The sequence below is a fragment of the Mytilus californianus genome, unplaced genomic scaffold (assembly GCF_021869535.1).
Source record: "Mytilus californianus isolate M0D057914Y unplaced genomic scaffold, xbMytCali1.0.p SCAF_2, whole genome shotgun sequence".
NCBI lineage: Eukaryota > Metazoa > Mollusca > Bivalvia > Mytilida > Mytilidae > Mytilus > Mytilus californianus.
Window position 1 is genome coordinate 72,522,261 of NW_026262668.1, and position 19,066 is coordinate 72,541,326.

Sequence of the window (19,066 nt, forward strand, 5' to 3'; positions counted from 1 at the left end):
AAAATGTGGAAAAAGAACACTGTCTTTACCATTTTGTAATTTGATTTCTTAAGTTTAGAAAATTGATTCACTATTGTTTCTGTTGTAATGTATAATGTAAATTTAAATTACTGTGAGGTTTTTATTAATGCTTATTGATCAGTCCATTTGTCCACGTTGTGTAATTACAAAATTCATAATATTTTATCCATGTTATCAGAATTGACAAAGGAAATCTCAATTTTCGATTTTAATGATTTTATTTTTGGTTTTGTATTTCTTTTCAGAATCAAGATTTCTTAGGTCAACTGAAGATAATATGACAAAACAACCGGGGGTAAGAGATTTAAAAACTTGTTGAAAAGTGAATATGGATTATATTTTATATTGGATAACAGGAATAACCAAAAATACATGCATATGATGGCCTTATTTCAGTTATAAAATTTTTGATGAACAGATGTAATTTTGATGTTGAAATGAAAATGAGCAATGATTAAACATGCACAAATGACTACCTCAACGAGTTATTAGGATAGATTACTCTTTGATATTCTTTCTGTCTTTAAATAACTGTGATATGATTCTATCTTGTTGTCAGTTTTTAAAGGTCATATAAATATCAGATTAAAGAGAAATTTTAAGATTGGACTTTGATGACCAAGACTGCAAAAAGAAATCTGGTGATCCCTGAAACTTCCATATCAAGATAAAATCTGTCATGTTTCATAGCAATAAAAAATATTTTTTTAAACAAAATTATGTTGACAGAATTTTTGAAATCACAATTTAAGTTAAGATTCAATCAATAAAATGATGCCCCATTATTTGGAGCTCTTTGATTTTTATGCCCACTCCACAGCGAAGGGGGAATTAAGTTTTACCCTTGTCCGTCTGTATGTCCATCCGTACGTCTGTCCATCCATCTGTATGTTCCAAGTTTCCGTTCTTTAACTTAAGTTTGCCTAAACCAAACATTATGAAACTTTAATATACACAATGCTTATTACCATGAAACTCATATCAAGTTTGAATTTGGATGGCGTCTCTTTCACCGTTCTCGAGTTTATCCTTTTATAAATGGAAAAATTGCTAAATTTGCCATTTCCACACTCTTACTTAAGTTTGCCTCAACCAAATGTTATGCAACTTATACACAATGCTAATTACCACCGAACACAAGCAAGTTGGAATTATGGTGGCGTCACTTTTGCTATTCTTGAGTTATGTCCCTTTGTAAATTGAAAAATTGCAGAATTTGCATATATTTACAAGCGGGGCATATGTGTCCCATGGACACATACTTCAAATATATATTTAACATTAAGCCATTTTGATGAATGTCCTGTTTCTAGGGACTGTTGTTTGTTGTCAAAAAGTGACACATCTTGTATTTTATATAGATTTTCGAAGTAATGTTTTTGCTTTTTTTGTTGTTCTCAGTTTTTCTAAAGGAGATTAAGAATACTTTGCAAAAATGGTAAACAGACATTTTGATTGGCCAAAAATCATCTGTTCGATATTGTCCTAACCAAACCTTTAACAATTTTTTTTATTATTTTACTAGAATTTAAGATGGATGGCTCCAGAAATCTTTACTCAGTGCAATAAATACAGTATTAAAGCTGATATATTCAGTTACTCACTATGTCTTTGGGAACTTCTGTCTGGAGAACTGCCGTTTTCTCATCTCAAGCCAGGTAATTATTGCTAAATCCCACTGACATTATTGAAATAAGCACTTGTGAGGAAATTTAACAGAAAAATGTTTTAAATTTTAAGGAATAAGTAGCCTATGACTTTCACTATAAAAGAGGTTGTTATGTTAAAGGTATGATTTTAGACACAAAGTCATACAAGTGTTAATAGATTTTTTTTTGGCAACTGTGCAACTTGGATTATGCTGTATATTTGGGGCTTTAATGATTTCATATAACAAATTAATCTTTTTGTGGGTTTGTTTATCAAAAGATTTATTGATTGAAAAAAAGACACCCATGGAAAATGTATGTAAATCAGGCATCTTTTCCAGTTTAAAAAGAATTGAATAGAATGATAACTAGGCAAATCATGGAAAGAATTGTACATATGGTTATTGAAATCTTTTTATAAAACTCAATATTTTCCTTAACATTATTGAAACGTTAACTGCTTTGTTCTCTAAACTTGTAATAGTCTTATTGGCTATGAATTCTGTTTTTGTTTTAGCTGCCGCAGCAGCAGAAATGGCTTACCATAATACTCGACCACCGATAGCAGTTACGTTTCCTAAACCTATTGTAGCTTTTCTACAGAGAGGATGGCATGCTAATCCAGAGGTAAAAATTTTAAAACATTTTCAATGAAAAGGAAAATATGGAAATAATGTCATGAAGTATGTGAATTACATACACTGGAAACAACAACCATTTACGGCCAAATACAAATTTCCTCAATAGATATTTCTGGGACAAATACTCTGTAAAGCAGATACGTTTCTTTCTAACTTTTTTGTCTCGTCTCGGAGTCAAAAAGCTAGACATAGGTATGCTGTTTCCTGCGGCGGCGGTGTCAACAATGTATTAGTTTGTGATTAGGTCTAGTTCATGGTGAACCACTAGTGGTAGGTCAACAATATTTTGTATGCAGTTGTATTAGCATTGGCACATCTCATTACCATGCAGATTATTTGGTCCCGCCCCCTCAGTCAAGGTCTATTGACTTTGAAACTTTGCTTAGTTTACATGTATTAGTTTGTGATTAGGTCAGTTTATGGGGAACCGCTAGTGGTAGGTCAATGATATTTGGTATGCAGTTGTATAAGCATTGGCATATCTCATTTCCATGAAGATTATTTGGCCCTGCCCCCTCTTTCATGGTCTATTGACTTTGAAACGTTTGCTTAGTTTTCATGTATTAGTTTGTGATTAGGTCTGTTTAAGGGGAACCGTTAGTGGTATGTTAATGATAATTGGTATGCAGTTGTATAAGCATTAGCACATCTCATTTCCATGGAGAATATTTGGTCCTTACCCCTCAGTCATGGTCTATGGACTTTGAAACTTTTGCTTAGTTTACATGTATTAGTTTGTGATTAGGTCAGTTTAAGATGAACCACTAATGTTAAGTCAATGATATTTGGTATGCAAATGTATTGGCATTTGCAAGTTTCATTTCAATGGAGATTATAGAACCCCACCCCCTAATTATGGTTCATTGACTTTGAAACTTTTACATAGTTAACAAGTTAATGTTTGTGTTTAGGTTTGTTTAAAGGGAACGACTTATGAAAAGTCAATGGTATTTGGTTTGCAGTTGTATTAGCATTGGCACATCTCATTTCCATGGAGATTGTTTAGCCCTGTACCTTCAGTCATGGTTAATTGACTTTGAATATTTGCATTACTTACATGTTAAAGTATTGCTATTTTAATTTCAACATTTGCATTATCAAAATAACAAATAGGCAAGACATATCTCTGTGTTAACAGTTTATGTTATTTCTGATAGTTTGCTCTACAAAGCAGATATATTTCTCTTTAATTTGTTATTTTCTCACAATTTGATTTAAGTGTGTTGATGATTATCCTTACTTGTATGTTTTGTAGATTTGAATAAAAAAAAATGTAATTTTATTTAGGATCGTCCAGAATTTCGTGAAATATTGCCATTTATTGAAGAATGTAGAGAATCTCAAGCAGCTGGAACAATAAATAATACATCCTCTACTGCCAGTCTGGTGGCACATTTCACTTCAGCACTACCTCAAATCAAAGATGAAGATTCTGAAGAGGAAGGACGAGCTACGCCCCCTCTAACTGGAACAGTGACTGCACTTAGAACGAAATGGGAGCTTGAAGCTAATAGAAACAGGTAGTAATTGTGAATTAAAGGACAATTATGGCAACAAAGGAAATACTGTATGAATTCTTAGTTTGAATGTATGCATAAATCCCCTTACAGCTTTTATGCAGTAGCCTTTAATTACAGAATATTTGTACATACTGTGGGTTCATTTGTTTATCGTTGGTACCAATTTTCGAGGATTGAGGAAAAATTGTATATTCCTTATTTGTTTTTATGGACTTTCCCAAGTCTGTATAAAAGCCTATAGAAAAAAATATACATCAGTGAATTTTAAATTTGTGGTTTACTCATACCCATGACATCCATGAAAAGGTGCAGCATACAAATAATAATGAATCTACAGTATGCCAAAAAGTGGATACTGTGAAAGTACTTTTATTCGTGGGGTACTAATTTTCATGGTTTTTCAAAAATTTGATGAATGTTGGCAGTAATGAAAGACAAACAAGTAAGTGAAAATGGACACATTATTTGCAATATGCTACAAATCTTTATAAAACAACATATGACTACTTTCAAAAATAATTGTTTCTAATTTTTTTCTTCAGAAAACTAGAATTCGCGAATTTAAAAACCCACGAACATGTAACTTTTGCTCAAACCACGAAAATTGATACCCAGGAATTAAAGTACTTTCACAGTATTTTAAGTATCTTGAATGTCCTCAATTTTTTTGGTGCAAAATTACAGTACATTGTATTGTAAATATATAGTAATGTTTTGGTAAAATTTTGCATAAATGGTATACAGGATACCCGCCTCTTCTGAAATTGATTTTTAAGATGGAATTAATTTAACTGACAAGTTGCAAGAAAATATTGACTTATTTAAGTCATTAAAAAGTATTAACATGTACATGTATTAGAGAAACAAATGTAAATGCTTGACTTGATTGATAATGAATCAGATTACTATTATTGTACCTCTTTACTTATAGCACTGTACCATTAGAAGAGATTAGGAGAAGACTTCAGTTTCCCCAAATAGACAAAAATGGTGAGTGTCAGCATCTCTGCCTCTTGGCTTGTATAATTAAACAAAAGTTGAGAAAATAATTGATTCTAATATTTAAGTGTTAACCTGAAAACAAAGAAAAACAACAATAAAAAGGAGTGATGTGCATAAGTGGGATTTTGTGTTGTGTATATTAAGTACAGTCGAACCTCGTTATGTCGAAGTCGAAGGGACCGGACCATAGTATTCGACTCATCCGAGGTTCGACTCATCCGAGGTCGAGTGTGTCGTAGAAATACGGTATGAGATTTGCGTAAACTAGATACTTTGAACACTGTGCTTTTTTTGATATGACACACTTTATAATTGTGTATGCAATCGCCATTGTTGGTCCTTCATAATAATCAAACACACAAGAACAGATACAAATCATGCCCAAATAAAATCAATAGTCTACACAAATATTTATAAAGGTCAGTCACTATAAATTATGAAATCATTCGCGGAACGAAATAAGTTCTGAACGGTCTCTGATGAGGGTGTCTGCTGTACATTAAATTATCATGAATTAATCATAATTGTCTTAAACCTTTTTTAATGTAATTAATGAGTTTTAATTCTAACGATTGATTTCATCTCGGCTAGTGTCATTTAAATTCGTTTCGTTTTTATCTCATGTAAAATATGTTCAACACACTAAAGTTCCGCTTGAACAATCAACAAAGGTGTTACTTACCGGCAACCATAAACATGTCAATTTAACTGTTATACAAACAAGCATGTTTACTTAGCTTTAATCTCTTTTGAAAATGATTAGGTTACATAAGAAATACATCCGATTTGAGTTTTTATCATTAGGTCTGTATCTTTCGAAAATTCTTACTTTCGAACTTCGAGACATCGGGGTCAATTTACATTAATCTTATATCGACGGGACTATAAAATTTACTCGACATAACCGAGTATTCGAATCAACCGAGTTCGACTCATCAGAGGTTATTATGCATTGATCAAACGGGAATGTTACCGGGACCAAGAAATTACTTCGACTCATCCGAGTTTTCGACACAACCGAGTTCGACACAACGAGGTTCGACTGTAATTCAAATGGGTGATACAGTTTCGTTCTCAGACACCAATTGACTTTGAATTGTTCAACTTAAAATTTAGATGCATCTAGGGGAGTCTGTTTTAAAGAGTCTCTCCCTTTAAAAAAATTCACCCTGATCTACATATCATGATGTAACCTTTCAATGTCAAAGTTTTAGGTATCAAAATCAGCTCACAAAAGCATTAATCAAACAGATAGGTTTTAAAATAAATAACTCTAGTGGATTTTGTCATTATTGCGTGAAGTTTTCAACTCGACTCATGGTTGAGGCTTATTTGATTTTGAGAAGTCTTATTTTTTTAGACACTTTTGAAATGGCATTGGCTTTCAAATTCATGTTCACCAATTTGACTCAAATTCTCATATTTGATTTATTACATACTAAAACATATATTTATATTAAAAAGACTCAACACAAAAAAAACCAAAACAATTTACAATGCATCGACTCGTTATAACTGATCAGCATTTCGAGTGTATTTTAGACTAAACACCATCTAATTAACCATTGAGATGACCTCTGAATAATGCCAATTGTCATATGACTCGATATAAACAAAATATAAATACACAGACAGCCATGTGCAATCCTATTACGATGATCTCATGTCATTGATTAAAAAAATATGTATATCATCGTTTTACCTGAATAAGAATAATTTTTTGTGTGCAGAATCAAGTCAACAAAATGGATCTTCCCTGTGGACCCCTAGTTTCATTTTTCCATGTTGACATTCTTTTCTTTTTAATATCTGAACATGCTTTACACATGCATAACCCATCTTCAGTACTGGCCATGGTTAAATTGAAGGTCGGATGAAATCGTATTCAAATGCATTGAATTATTGACTTGAAAGGAAATAAAACATTACTGATGTTTTTTAGCTAATTTTTTCGAAATTGATTCAAACTGATGACTGCTAATAGTGAAATATTATTTCTTGATTCTGCTTTTATAAAGTGCATTGATTTTATTCATGTAATGGGGGAATGAGATAAATATTATAATCAGGTATTACTTGATTTTTTGTATTTCCAGGTTATGTATCAGATCCACTTAGTACTCTTCGACTGCCAGTAACTTTGCCAATGTCTGACTCTTGCAGTGATATAAGTAGTGCCTCTACCACATCCAGTATAACATAACAGAACAGGAAGCCTTTTAGATATGGAGTATTTTTCTTCAGATACCATGAATCCACATGCCATGCATTAACATTCTTTTCAAGGATATATTTATTGACTATTGCATGTTATATTGATGTTTTGATTGAATCTCTTGTGAAATCATTGTATGGGCATTATCAGACTATTCAAATGATACCTCAGGTTGATAGAATTTTTTTTGTCATTTATGAAATCCCACGTTAAGATTGTGTACGGGCATTATAGATATAAGTATTGTTTTTAGTCACCAGTAAATGCAAAATACATTAATTCTAATTTAGATTTTACACTATTTTTTTGATAATTTCCTTGTGGTCACTTCAGTAGACATCCAGATTTGTTGTTCATTTTCAGACAATTTTGAAAACATTGTGGTATTCATATAGATGAGAGCCTCTGAATATACTAAAATATACTGAGTAAATTTGATCACTCATGTTTATTTACACAATAGTCTCTTTTATTTATATTTAAATATGGTGCTGAACATTATAACAGATATTTTTACTGACAATTGGCTGAAAGGCTGAACAGTATTATTGTTGTTCAGTGTCTACCAGAAGGCTTAAATCAAAATGGTCATTTCAGTTCAAAATCTGTTTTAGTACAGCATACTTACTAGAGTGTGTACAAAAGAATTTGTTTAGTATACTTTTTTGTTAGATGGACCAACATTTTTTTCTAAGGTCCATAAAAACTAACGTTTACTGAAGAAAAAGCATATTCACATCTGCCTCTGAAGAAGGTCCATGAAGGACTGAAACTGGTTGTGCTTTGAATCATCACTCGGTGCTATTAATCATGTGTTTTGGCACTACCTACTCTTTATTTGTCATATACACATATTTATGACAAAATTTGAATGTGAAACAAAGTTAATATGTTTACATAACAGTTTCAGACTTGTGAAAATGTAATGTCAGAACCTTAACCAATCATGTATATAATAGATATTTTTACCTTACAAAACAGTTTTTCATGACAAGTGTCATAGATGAATTGGTATCATCAGATACATTTTTTGATTATTCAAAAGAAATATTCAGATAAAAGCTGATAGACAACATAAAAAAACATTCAGTCCTATAATTGACAAACATATTCAACTGGGAGAGCATATAGTCATCCTCAAAGTCAAAGTACTGTGATTTCCATTTAAAATACACAAAAGTGGCAACATGCTATTTATAACAGAAAAGATACTTATTGACTAAAAATGTGCAAAAAATACCTGCCAAAAGACAGGGTGTGGTAAGGGCATTATTTGGCTGAAATGAGAGTTCTTGATCTAAGGTTTAAGATTTCCATTTATGTTCATTTTTAAGTTGAGATAATACATATCTAAAACAAGTAGGTTATTATTCCTGAATCCATATTAAATCCAAGTGATGACATCATACTGCTTTTAAAAAATTTTGAACACACGAAAATAGAGTGCATGGAAGAAGTTGCTGATTAGTTTACAGCAGTGTTTTTCTATACAAGCAACATGTATCATAAAAATATCTTTTGATCTTAAAATCATAGCCAATAAAGAGCTTTAACCTCCCACATGCCAAATAATTATTTTTATGCAAAAATCACATGATTGTATAATTTTTTAGACCAAATATGGCAATAGCACATACTTCTTTTTTAGTCAAACTAAATTCTTACCTCATAACCACAGATAATTATTTATGCCTTATTAAGATTCATTATGTGATAAAAACATTAAACAGTTGGTCAAGTGCCCCCAGCATCACTAGTTGAAATAGAATGTGCATCCCAGGTAACACATAAGGGTCATTTTCAGATCTATGAATGATATTAGTAGTTCTTCATTACATAATCAAATATAACATATTGTGGTTCGTTATTAAATCAATCAAAGTCATGCTATATCTTGAAAAAGTAATCTTCAGCATTATAGTAGTGTTAGCAATTTACAAAGTGCCAAGTTATTTTTTAAAATCATGAAATAAAAATCATGGAAAGAATAAAGCTTATTTATGCAATATAACTGACTTTTCTTGTTGTCTGTATATTCCTGCTATTTTACTTCCATTGATGTAAATGAGACAACGCTCATATTAAACACTAAGAAATTTCGAAGTTTTCTCTCTAGGTCCATGACTAGAGATATGCTATTGATATTACATGTGCAATATGTTCATGTATTATTGGCTTTTCTAAGGTTTGGGGGAAATAATATGAAAAGTCAGCTCCTCAGATACCACTATTGGGCTGTGTTATTGGTGTTGTGAGGCACTTTTTTTTATACAGCTACCATCATTATGTTTTTTATCTTGTATATAATTCTTAAAGGTGTTGCTTGTTATCCCCCTTTTCCCACCCCTTTCAATGATGAAATTGCCATTAGATGCTAAAAAGGCATTTGCCAATTAAGAGGTAAGGTCAAATGTACCCTTTATTAGCTCACCTGGCCCAAAAGCCCAATTGAGCTTTTCTCATCACTTGTCATCCATCGTCTGTTAACTTTTACAAAGATCTTCTCTGAAACTACTGGGCCAAATTTAACCAAAATTGGCCACAATCATCATTTGGGTATCTAGTTTAAAAAATGTGTCTTCCCATGACCCCGCCTGCCTACCAAGATGGCCGACATGGCTAAAAATAGAACATAGGGGTAAAATGCAAGTTTTGTCTATTATTTTGAAAACCATTATGAATAGAGAAAATCTGACAAGAGCAAAAATGTTTAGAATGTTGAGCTATACCAATTGTCCATTGACATCAAAACTGTCAGACGACTTCTTATAGGAGTTATTGCCTTTTACCATTATTTCATTTTTGCCTATCATCTTGAAAACTACAATAGATAGAGAGAAACTTTAGATTGCAAAAATGATCAGCAAGACTAGTTCTTTAAATAGTCGAAATTGTCAGTCGACTCTTTCTTAGAGTTATTGCCCTTTGATGACAATTTTTACCAATTTTTTGCATTTTTGCCTTATATCTTGAAAAATATAATAGATAGATAGAAACTTAAATACCAAAAATGATCAGCAAGATGAAGATCTACAATGAAGACAATATGGTGGAAATCGTCCGACGACTCCTTATTGGAATTATTGCCATTTAATGACGATTTTTACCATTTTTTTTGCGTTTTGCCTTATATGATAAAAATTATAATTAGATAGATAGAAACTTAAATAAGCAAAAACGATCAGCAAGTCAGATCTTCTTACAAGTTAGATTTTGCCAATATAGTTAGTAGACTGTCACTATAAAGAGTGATTGCCCTTAAATCAATAAATGAGGATTTTTTTTTGCCCTCTTTTGTGTTGGAGCAAACGCTAAAGATGATAGAAAGAAACTAAACAGTCTAAATAATCAGCAATACTAGATCAACAAAATAGAGATTTTTGTCACGAATTCTATTCTCGTCTACAATGTTGGAGAGTGTCCTTAGTTGAATATGCATATAGACCAAGGTGAGTGACACAGGCTCTTTAGAGCCTCTAGTTTTAATTCATCAACGGGCTCATTTACATATTGCCTTACAATCTTTACTGGCTGTCATTTCAGATTATGATACTAGTTTACTAAGGCCTAGATGGGGAAATACATGTAAATTGAATCTTCTTGGAAATTCTTTTTCAATTCAATATTTAATAATATACTTAAATTGGCAAACAAATATTTATCGAAGCATTTGTTGCTCAGTTTTTAGTTTTCTAAGCTGTGTTTTAGTAAACTGTTGTTTTTATGAGTTTGAATGTCCCTTTGGTAACTTTTGGCTGTCTTTATGGGCAATTTTTGTATTCTTGTCTTTCATTTTTGCTTATGTGCTTTGTCTATATGCCATTTTATTTTTCTTTGTTGGCATATTTGTTTGTTTTTATAGTGATTAAGATTATAACACAATGTTGGCTGCTGTACCCCTTTTTTGCCGAGCCTTCGACTTTAGTCGAAAAAGCGGGACATAGTGATCCTACATTCCGTCGGCGTCGTCATCGTTGTCGTCGGCGGCGGCGTCCACAAATATTCACTCTGTGGTTAAAGTTTTTGAAATTTTAATAACTTTCCTAAACTATCCTGGATTTCTACCAAACTTGGACAGAAGCTTGTTTATGATCATAAGATAGTATCCAGAAGTAAATTTGTTAAAAAAAAAATCATTTTTTCCGTACTTTACTTATAAATGGACTTAGTTTTTCTGCTAGGAAACAATACATTCACTCTGTGGTTAAAGTTTTTAAAATTTAAATAACTTCCTTAAACTATCCTGTATTTGTACCAAACATGGACAGAAGCTTGTTTGTGATCAAAAGCTAGTATCTAGAAGAAAATTTTGTTAAAATTTTGTACTTGTTTATCCGTATTTTACTTATAAATGGACTTAGTTTTTCTTCCAGTTAACATTAAATATAGTCTGCAGTTAAAGTTTTTAAAACATTTATTAGATTCATAAACTATCCTGGATTTATACCAAACTTTGACAGAAGCATCTTACAATCAAAAGATAGTACTTATCTAAAGGAATATTTTTATTGTTTTTTTTCCTCATTTTGTTGAGCCTTCGATTAACAGCAAAAGTAGGCGAGACACTGGGTTCCGCGGAACCCTTACGAATTTTTTGACATTTTTACCTATTATGTCTGTTTGTTTTGTTCACACATTGTTGTCAATATAATGGAATGTTATGCGACTGTCAAACGAGTGAGAGGTTCATTTAGCTATAAAACCAGGTTTAATCCGCCATTTTCTACATAAGGAAATGCCTGTACCAAGTCAGGAATATGACAGTTGTTTTCCATTCATTTGATGTGTTTTAAGCTTTTGATTTTGTCATTTGATTAGGGACTTTCCGTTTTGAATTTTCTTTGGAGTTTGGTATTTTTGTTAGTTTACTTTTTACTTAAACATCATGATGTTTTACCAATATTAGCAGTTTGGTCTATTATCATGAAAAGTTAAATAGATGGAAAGAAACTGCATTTAGCAAAAATGACCAGCAACATAGGATCTACAAACATGTCAAAAGACTGAAATACCAATCAATCTTTATATAAGTTATTCCCTTTAGTGACGATTTTTGACCAATTTTAGTGCTTTTACCTAATACCTTGAAAACTGTTATATACACATACTTTAAACAGCAAAATGATCAGCAGTACCTGATCTCATTCCCTTTCATGGTGATTTTTGACAATTTAAGATCTTTTAACTAATATATTAAACTATATAACAGATAGAAACTATGATCAGCAAATAATCAGCATTACAATGACTACTAATCAGTTAGTATGATTTAATTCATTAATTGATCCTTATAGGAGTTAATTTTTTTTTGTAATGTGTTTATTGGCAAAAACTACATATATAAATCATCATAGTAAGTAAGTCCATAGTACATCAGCAAAATCAAGACAAGTACATATAATTGATATTTTTAATCATTTGACAAACTTAAAAGTAAATAATAATAATGGTAAAAAAAGAGAAACTAACCTGAGCAGCATGGATTGGGTAGATATATTTATTACGTAAAATTTTACTTGTAAAGTCATACTATTAGTTTGGAGCCAGTTATAGGAGTTAATGCCCTTGATTGACAATTGCTACATATTTATGTAGGTTTTTTGTCATTATCTATACACACTATAACGGATAGAAACTGTAAAAGCAAAAATTATCAACAAGACAAGATTTGCATACTGTCAATATGACAAAAATCTACAATGGATGATTGATTGATTGATTTCTGGTGTATAATGCCATTTTCAACACTATTACCTATTTTGTGATTATTGGCGATGGAAGCCGGAGTGCCCTGAGAGAACCCCGACCTTTGGCAGGAAAATTTGCAATCGTATTCAATTAAGAGAGAGGCTAAAGATACCAAATGGACAATCCAACTTATAAGTTGACAACGAATTGACAATAACATAGTGAAAAACGACCAAAAGACAAAACAACAGTATACAAAACACAACATAGAAAACTAAAGACTTGAGTAGCAAGAACCCCACCAAAAACCGGTGGAATCTCAGGTGCTCTGGAAGGGTAGGCAAATCCTGCTCCACAGGTGGCATCCGACATGTTGCTCATATAAGTACAAACCCTGTGACAAGTCCATTGCGGTAGGTCACGTCGAGGAAAAGATGACGGAATTGTGGTTACGACAAATGGAACATATCCGTCATCATCTGTGAATCAGATATTCCATAATGGTCAACTAACTCGTGATGGCGTCCGTTAAATTTTCAGTGCAAAGATTTTAAATTCACCACATGGAACTCTTGGTTGAAAAGCTTCCTTGTAAGCAGCAACCCTCTATCAAAGAAAATGCAAGATTTGAAATATTGTATCAACTGGGAGATACATACTCCATATGAAGGCGCTGTTTGAATGTTTCTTCATAGAAATGGAAAGTTCACTATCGGGAAAGTGAAATCATCTCTTTTGTCGTAAAGTTTTGTTCTCAACCGTTCCTCATTGTCAATTTTTAGAATGCAAGTTAAGATATGAGGTAGACATAACTGCATCTGTTGTATCCTTTATTTCAAATGGGATGGGATAGATGCGATCAACATAGTAACAAAACTTTGACTTACTAGTATTTAATGAGAGGATATCGTCTATAAAGCGGATAATGCTAGATTTTTTTCATTCTTTCAACGAAGCTCCTGTATGAAATATGCCTCATGAATAAAGGAACAAGCCAGCAAGAAGAGGAGATAGTTGGTTACCATGGGAATGCCGATTGTTTGTTGAAAAACACGTCCCCAAACGGAAAAAGTATGTTATCAATCAAGAAATCAAGCATCTTGATACTGTCAGTTTCGGAGAATTTTTTGTTTTAATCGAGTGTTGTTTTTTTTTTTACAAAGTACGATTTCTCCCTCCCTAAGACAACATACTTGTATCTACGTTGGTCATTCTTTTTTATTAAATAAAGCAGGACCATTTCTTACAATTTGTTCTTTAGTTTTGAATGGGGAAGAATTGTGTAAAGGTAGAAAAAATGTATGACAAAAATACCGAACTCTAAGAAAAGTTGAATGTTTGAATACTAGTGCAAGGGGAAAAGGAATTAAATTTATGCACTCTTACAGATATTTGGATTTTTTTTTAGTATCCATTCGGATTCACACTGCCCCTAGAGATGGTAATTTCACAATAACTTTAAAGACCGGCATTATATGAGCTACTTAAACCACTCGGCCACTTCGGCCCCACAATTGACTCCTTAAATCAGTCATTGCCCTAAAATCACAATTTTTAGTCAACGTTTTGTAACTTTTGGTCACAGATATCAAATATCTGAAATCCGAGAACTTTTTGGTTTACAGATTTTGTGACGGTTTTGAAAATGGCGGCAAACAAATCTTTGACAGCACAAATTTTTTCTGGATATCATCTTCTACGTAGATGTAAATTTTTCGTGAAAATGCAAGCAATATGAATTTTTTATCTATTTTAGCAGCCATTGTGAAAATGTTGGGAAACGTTTAATTTGTTTACACTTTGAATCATTTTTAAGGTAGATAGGGTGTCTTCTTCCATCTTGGATTTTGAAATACCAGAAAACAATCGGTCTAGATCTTTAATAAAATGTGCAAATTTTGAGAGTAGTCGGTAATTCATGTGTAAGAATTTTCATTTCAATATAGAAAATGACATGTTTTATCATATTTATGGTTGTATTTTACAAAAAAAAAGAATACTTTTGTTTGATTTAATTTTTCCAACTTTGTCACATAAGGGGAGGCAACTCAAATGTAAGGGCAGATAATTCAGATAAAGTAACTTTTACAATAGAATGTGTTAGGAATTTACCTATTTTATTATGTAGCAAGAAAACGGGTCCCGTGACCCCAGTTTTTCTTTTTCTTATCTGAAAGCATAATATTAGAGCTATCTTCTCATATTTTATCTCAAAATTCTATGGTGTAGTTTTCGTTTTATGGCAGAAAATTGGGTTTTGCATGCATAATCTATACAAAAATCTGTCAATTTTGCACAACCTATAGCGTGAAAATAAGCCCCGTGACCCATTCTTTTTATTCTTTTTTTTAAAAAAGCATGAAATAAACTACATTTTGGCAAATAATTAAAAAATTCTATGGATTAAAATTTAGACACCCCATCTACCTTAAATAGAAATCTATGAAATTTAAACATAAGGTTTATAACCACAAAAGGAAGGTTGGGATTGATTTTGGGGGTTATGGTCCTAACAGTTTAGGAATTAGGGGCCAAAAAGGGGCTCAGATAAGCATTTTTCTAGTTTCCAGACAATAACTTGTGGAACGGTGTATGGATCTTTCTGAAATTATACCACAAGTTTCCATACAACAAAAGAATGGTTAGGATTTGCTTTGGGGGGTTATGGCTCAAACCGTTTAGGAATTAGGGGAAAAACAAGGGTTTCCTGGTTAATGGATAATTACTTAAGATAATTTAAAAGCAGTGTAAGGGAGGAATCCAAACACAGCGTTTTGATTACCTCACTGCTTTTAAATTATGTATAAAGAAATGTTGTATTGTCTTGAGATGATTAGCTGTCAATTTATTTTTAGAAGTTACTAATAAGGAATATTAATTTTAGCCATGATTATGTATTTCATTTTCTATTTTGAGACTTTTATGATGTATTCAAATGGGTAATTATGGTTGCAAACGCCATTGGAAATTTTAATTGAGATTATGGCCATATCTTGAGGGAAAGATTTTTTTTGGGGGAAAAAAAGGGGGGGGGTTAGGGGAAAGTGAAAAAAAATTCTTCAAATGTTATTTTTTTTGCAAAAAAAAAAGTGTGTGTGTGTGTGTGGGGGGGGGGGGGGGGTCAATACGCAACAGCATAGTGTATTACACAAAAGCAAAAAAAGGGGGTTAAGTTTTTTTTTTGTGGGGGGAGGGGGGTCAATTCTCAACAGCAAAGTGTATTGCACAAAAGCAAAAAATTGAATATAAATTCAAATCATATAACCAATTCTAAGTTCTTTGACTACAGTTATTCTGTGTCAGAAACCTATTATGTGTCAAATATTTAATTACAATCCAAATTCAGACCTGTATCAAGCGCGAATATTGTGTCCATTTTTGCCCCAACTGTTCAGGGTTGGACCCTTCGGTCATATCCAGCTGCGCTCGGCGAAGCAATTTATTGCAATTTTGTCTTCTAAATGATTTTTTGTCTACCTCTTCAATTGTACAAAATTGAGTTCCAGTACTTTTGGAAATGTGACCGATGACCAAGCCCGCCAACCAAGATGGCCGCCATGGCTAAAAATAGAACATAGGGGTAAAATGCAGATTTTAAATTATATCTCTGAAACCATTGAGAGAAAATCTGACAGAAGTAAAATGTTCATCAGGTTTATGTATATCTGCCCTGAAATTTTTCAGACAAATCAAACAAACAACCCGTTGTTTGGTTGCTGCCCCTGATCTGGTAATCTTAAGGAAATTTTGCAGTTTTTGGTTATTATCTTGAATATTATCATAGATAGAGATAAACTGTAAACAGCAATAATGTACGTCAAAGTAAGATCTACAAAGAAATCAACGTGACTAAAATGGCCAATTGACACCTTAAGGAGTTATTGCCAATTTATAGTCAATTTTTAACAATTTTTTGTAAATTTTTGTAATCTTTTACAAAAATCTTCTCCTCTGAAACTCCTGAGACAAATTTAACCAAACTTGGCCACAATCACCATTAGGGTATCTAGTTTAAAAAATGTGTCCGATGACGCCGCCTACCAACCAACATGGCTGACATGGCTAAAAATAAAACATAGGGGTAAAATGCAGATTTTGGCTTATATCTCAGAAACTAAAGCATTTAGAGCAAATCTGATAGGGGTAAAAGGTTTATCAGGTATAGATCTATCTGCCCTGAAATTTTTCAGACAAATCAGACAACCTGTTGTTGGGTTGCTGCCCCTGAATTGGAAATTTTAAGGAAATTTTGCAGTTTTTGGTTATTATCTTGAATATTATTAAAGATAGAGATAAACTGTAAAAAGCAATAATTTTCAGCAAAGTAAGATCTACAAGTAAGTCAACATGACTAAAATGATCAATTGACCCCTGAAGGAGTTATTGCCCTTTAAAGTAAATTTTTAACAATTTTTTGTAAATTTTTGTAATCTTTTACAAAAATCTTCTCCTCTGAAACTACTGAGACAAATTTAACCAAACTTGGCCACAATCATGACCGATGACCCCGCCTACCAACCAACATGGCCGACATGGCTAAAAATAGAGCATAGGGGTAATATGCAAGTTTTGTCTATAATTTTTTTAACCGTTATATATAGAGAAAATCTGAAAGGAGGAAAAATGATCAGAATAATGAGCTCTGCCAATTTTCCATATACGTCAAAACTGTTAGACAAATTCTTATAGGAGTTATTGCCCATAAATGACAAATTTTACCATTTTTTTTCATTTTTGCCTTTTATCATGAAAACTATGATATTCAGAGAGAAATTTTTTTTTCCGTTATGCCTTATATGATTTAAATTATAAAATGGTAAATAAACACTTTAAATCACAAAAATGACCAGCAAGGCAAGATCTATTAAAAAGTCAAATTTTGCCGATATAGTTAGTAGACTGTCACTCTTCATAGGAGTGATTGCCCTTAAATGAGGATTTTTTTTACCCTCTTTTGTGTTTTGAGCAAAAACAAAAGAAGATAGAGAGGAACTAAACAGACTAAAAGATCAAATAGAGATTTTTGTCATGAAGTCTATTCTTGTCTACAATGTTGGAGAGTGTCCTTTGTTTAATATGCACATAGACCAAGGTGAGCGACACAGACTCTTTAGAGCCTCTAGTTAAATTTTTTTAACTAAAATACATTTTTTAAGAAAATTCAATTTTCCATTTTTTTTTCAAATAAAAAATATGAAATATGCACACCTTAATTTTTTCAACAACTACAAAATTCCATCTCAAGCCTATCCATAATTTTAGAGTTGTTGCCTTTGCTAAAATTTTTCACGGACAAAGAAATAGTACTCTCGTTTGCTTGAAGCAGGCCCTTGTAAACTACTGTTGCCACTTATTCATTGAGGAATAACAGTGAGCAACATACATGCACTTTAGTCACCTGATACTTTTTTGTGTAAGGATGAATGAATAAAAAGAACTTTAAGATCAAAGTGCTGATACAATATTATTTATTGTACAAAATGTTTACCCGAGTAAACATAGTAAGAACTGGAAACACAATCATGGTCTTTCCACAAGGACAGGTTGATATCTCGAAGATTCCTACATCGACGTAGCTTACTGAAAATAAAACATACAATATCAATTTCAATTTCATATCTTGAATGCAAATATAATATCCTTGTAACACACTCACACAAACACAAACAAAATTGTATGACACGCTTGATTTACAGAATTAAATAGAGATTTTGTCATAGACAGAGTTATTTTTTTTGAAAAAATTATTTTGATTTGTTGCGTGATAAAAACAGAAAAAGAGGCCCTTATCGTTCCTTTATCTGATTTCTAACTAGCACAAAGCTTGAGCTGTTCCTGCATGATATAGATACCTATGGACAGGAAGTATTATAAATTTTATATAATTTATATTAAATTTTACATCAAAAATGAAAATGACATTACTCAAACATTTAGATCAGAATGTTTTTGCTTTTCGAAATTCTCAGTTTTTAATGCTCTGCCACTTGGCATTTGATTTGGCCTTTCATCTGTTTTAATTCGAACGCCACTGATCAGTTTTTTGAAGACGAAACGAACGTCTTCCGTACCAAATTATAACCCTGGTATCTTTGATGGGTTTTTGTATATGTTCTGGAAAATAATGTCAAACCTGCTTTAATTATAAAACAACGATTTGATGAAAGAAGATAATCTTCTTTGTTTCAGATTTAGAAATAGATATGTTAATGTCTCTTATCAAATTTCAAATTTAGCTTCAAATTTTTGTTTAAAGATTCTTAATTGACGTTAGCAATTATTATACCGCTGTCACTAGTAGATCAGTAACTATGTACCCTACCGAAGCAC

General features: G+C 32.1%; 2 protein-coding genes across 2 annotated transcripts in view; one reads left to right on the forward strand and one right to left on the reverse strand.

Annotated features, from left to right (window-relative positions):
• The window catches only part of LOC127728047 (serine/threonine-protein kinase TNNI3K-like), a 57,273-nt gene extending 48,214 nt beyond the window's left edge, over positions 1 to 9,059 (forward strand). The window contains exons 17-22 of the mRNA XM_052235222.1: positions 267 to 316; positions 1,547 to 1,679; positions 2,188 to 2,297; positions 3,599 to 3,831; positions 4,763 to 4,821; positions 6,930 to 9,059. Of these exons, the coding sequence (XP_052091182.1) occupies positions 267 to 316; positions 1,547 to 1,679; positions 2,188 to 2,297; positions 3,599 to 3,831; positions 4,763 to 4,821; positions 6,930 to 7,036 (692 nt within the window). The 3' untranslated portion in view covers positions 7,037 to 9,059. The remainder of the gene's footprint in view (positions 1 to 266; positions 317 to 1,546; positions 1,680 to 2,187; positions 2,298 to 3,598; positions 3,832 to 4,762; positions 4,822 to 6,929) is intronic.
• A 9,128-nt stretch (positions 9,060 to 18,187) lies between these two features.
• Positions 18,188 to 19,066, reverse strand: part of LOC127728066 (chorion peroxidase-like) — a 52,301-nt gene continuing 51,422 nt past the window's right edge. The window contains exon 14 of the mRNA XM_052235258.1: positions 18,188 to 18,316. Within this exon, the coding sequence (XP_052091218.1) occupies positions 18,205 to 18,316 (112 nt within the window). The 3' untranslated portion in view covers positions 18,188 to 18,204. The remainder of the gene's footprint in view (positions 18,317 to 19,066) is intronic.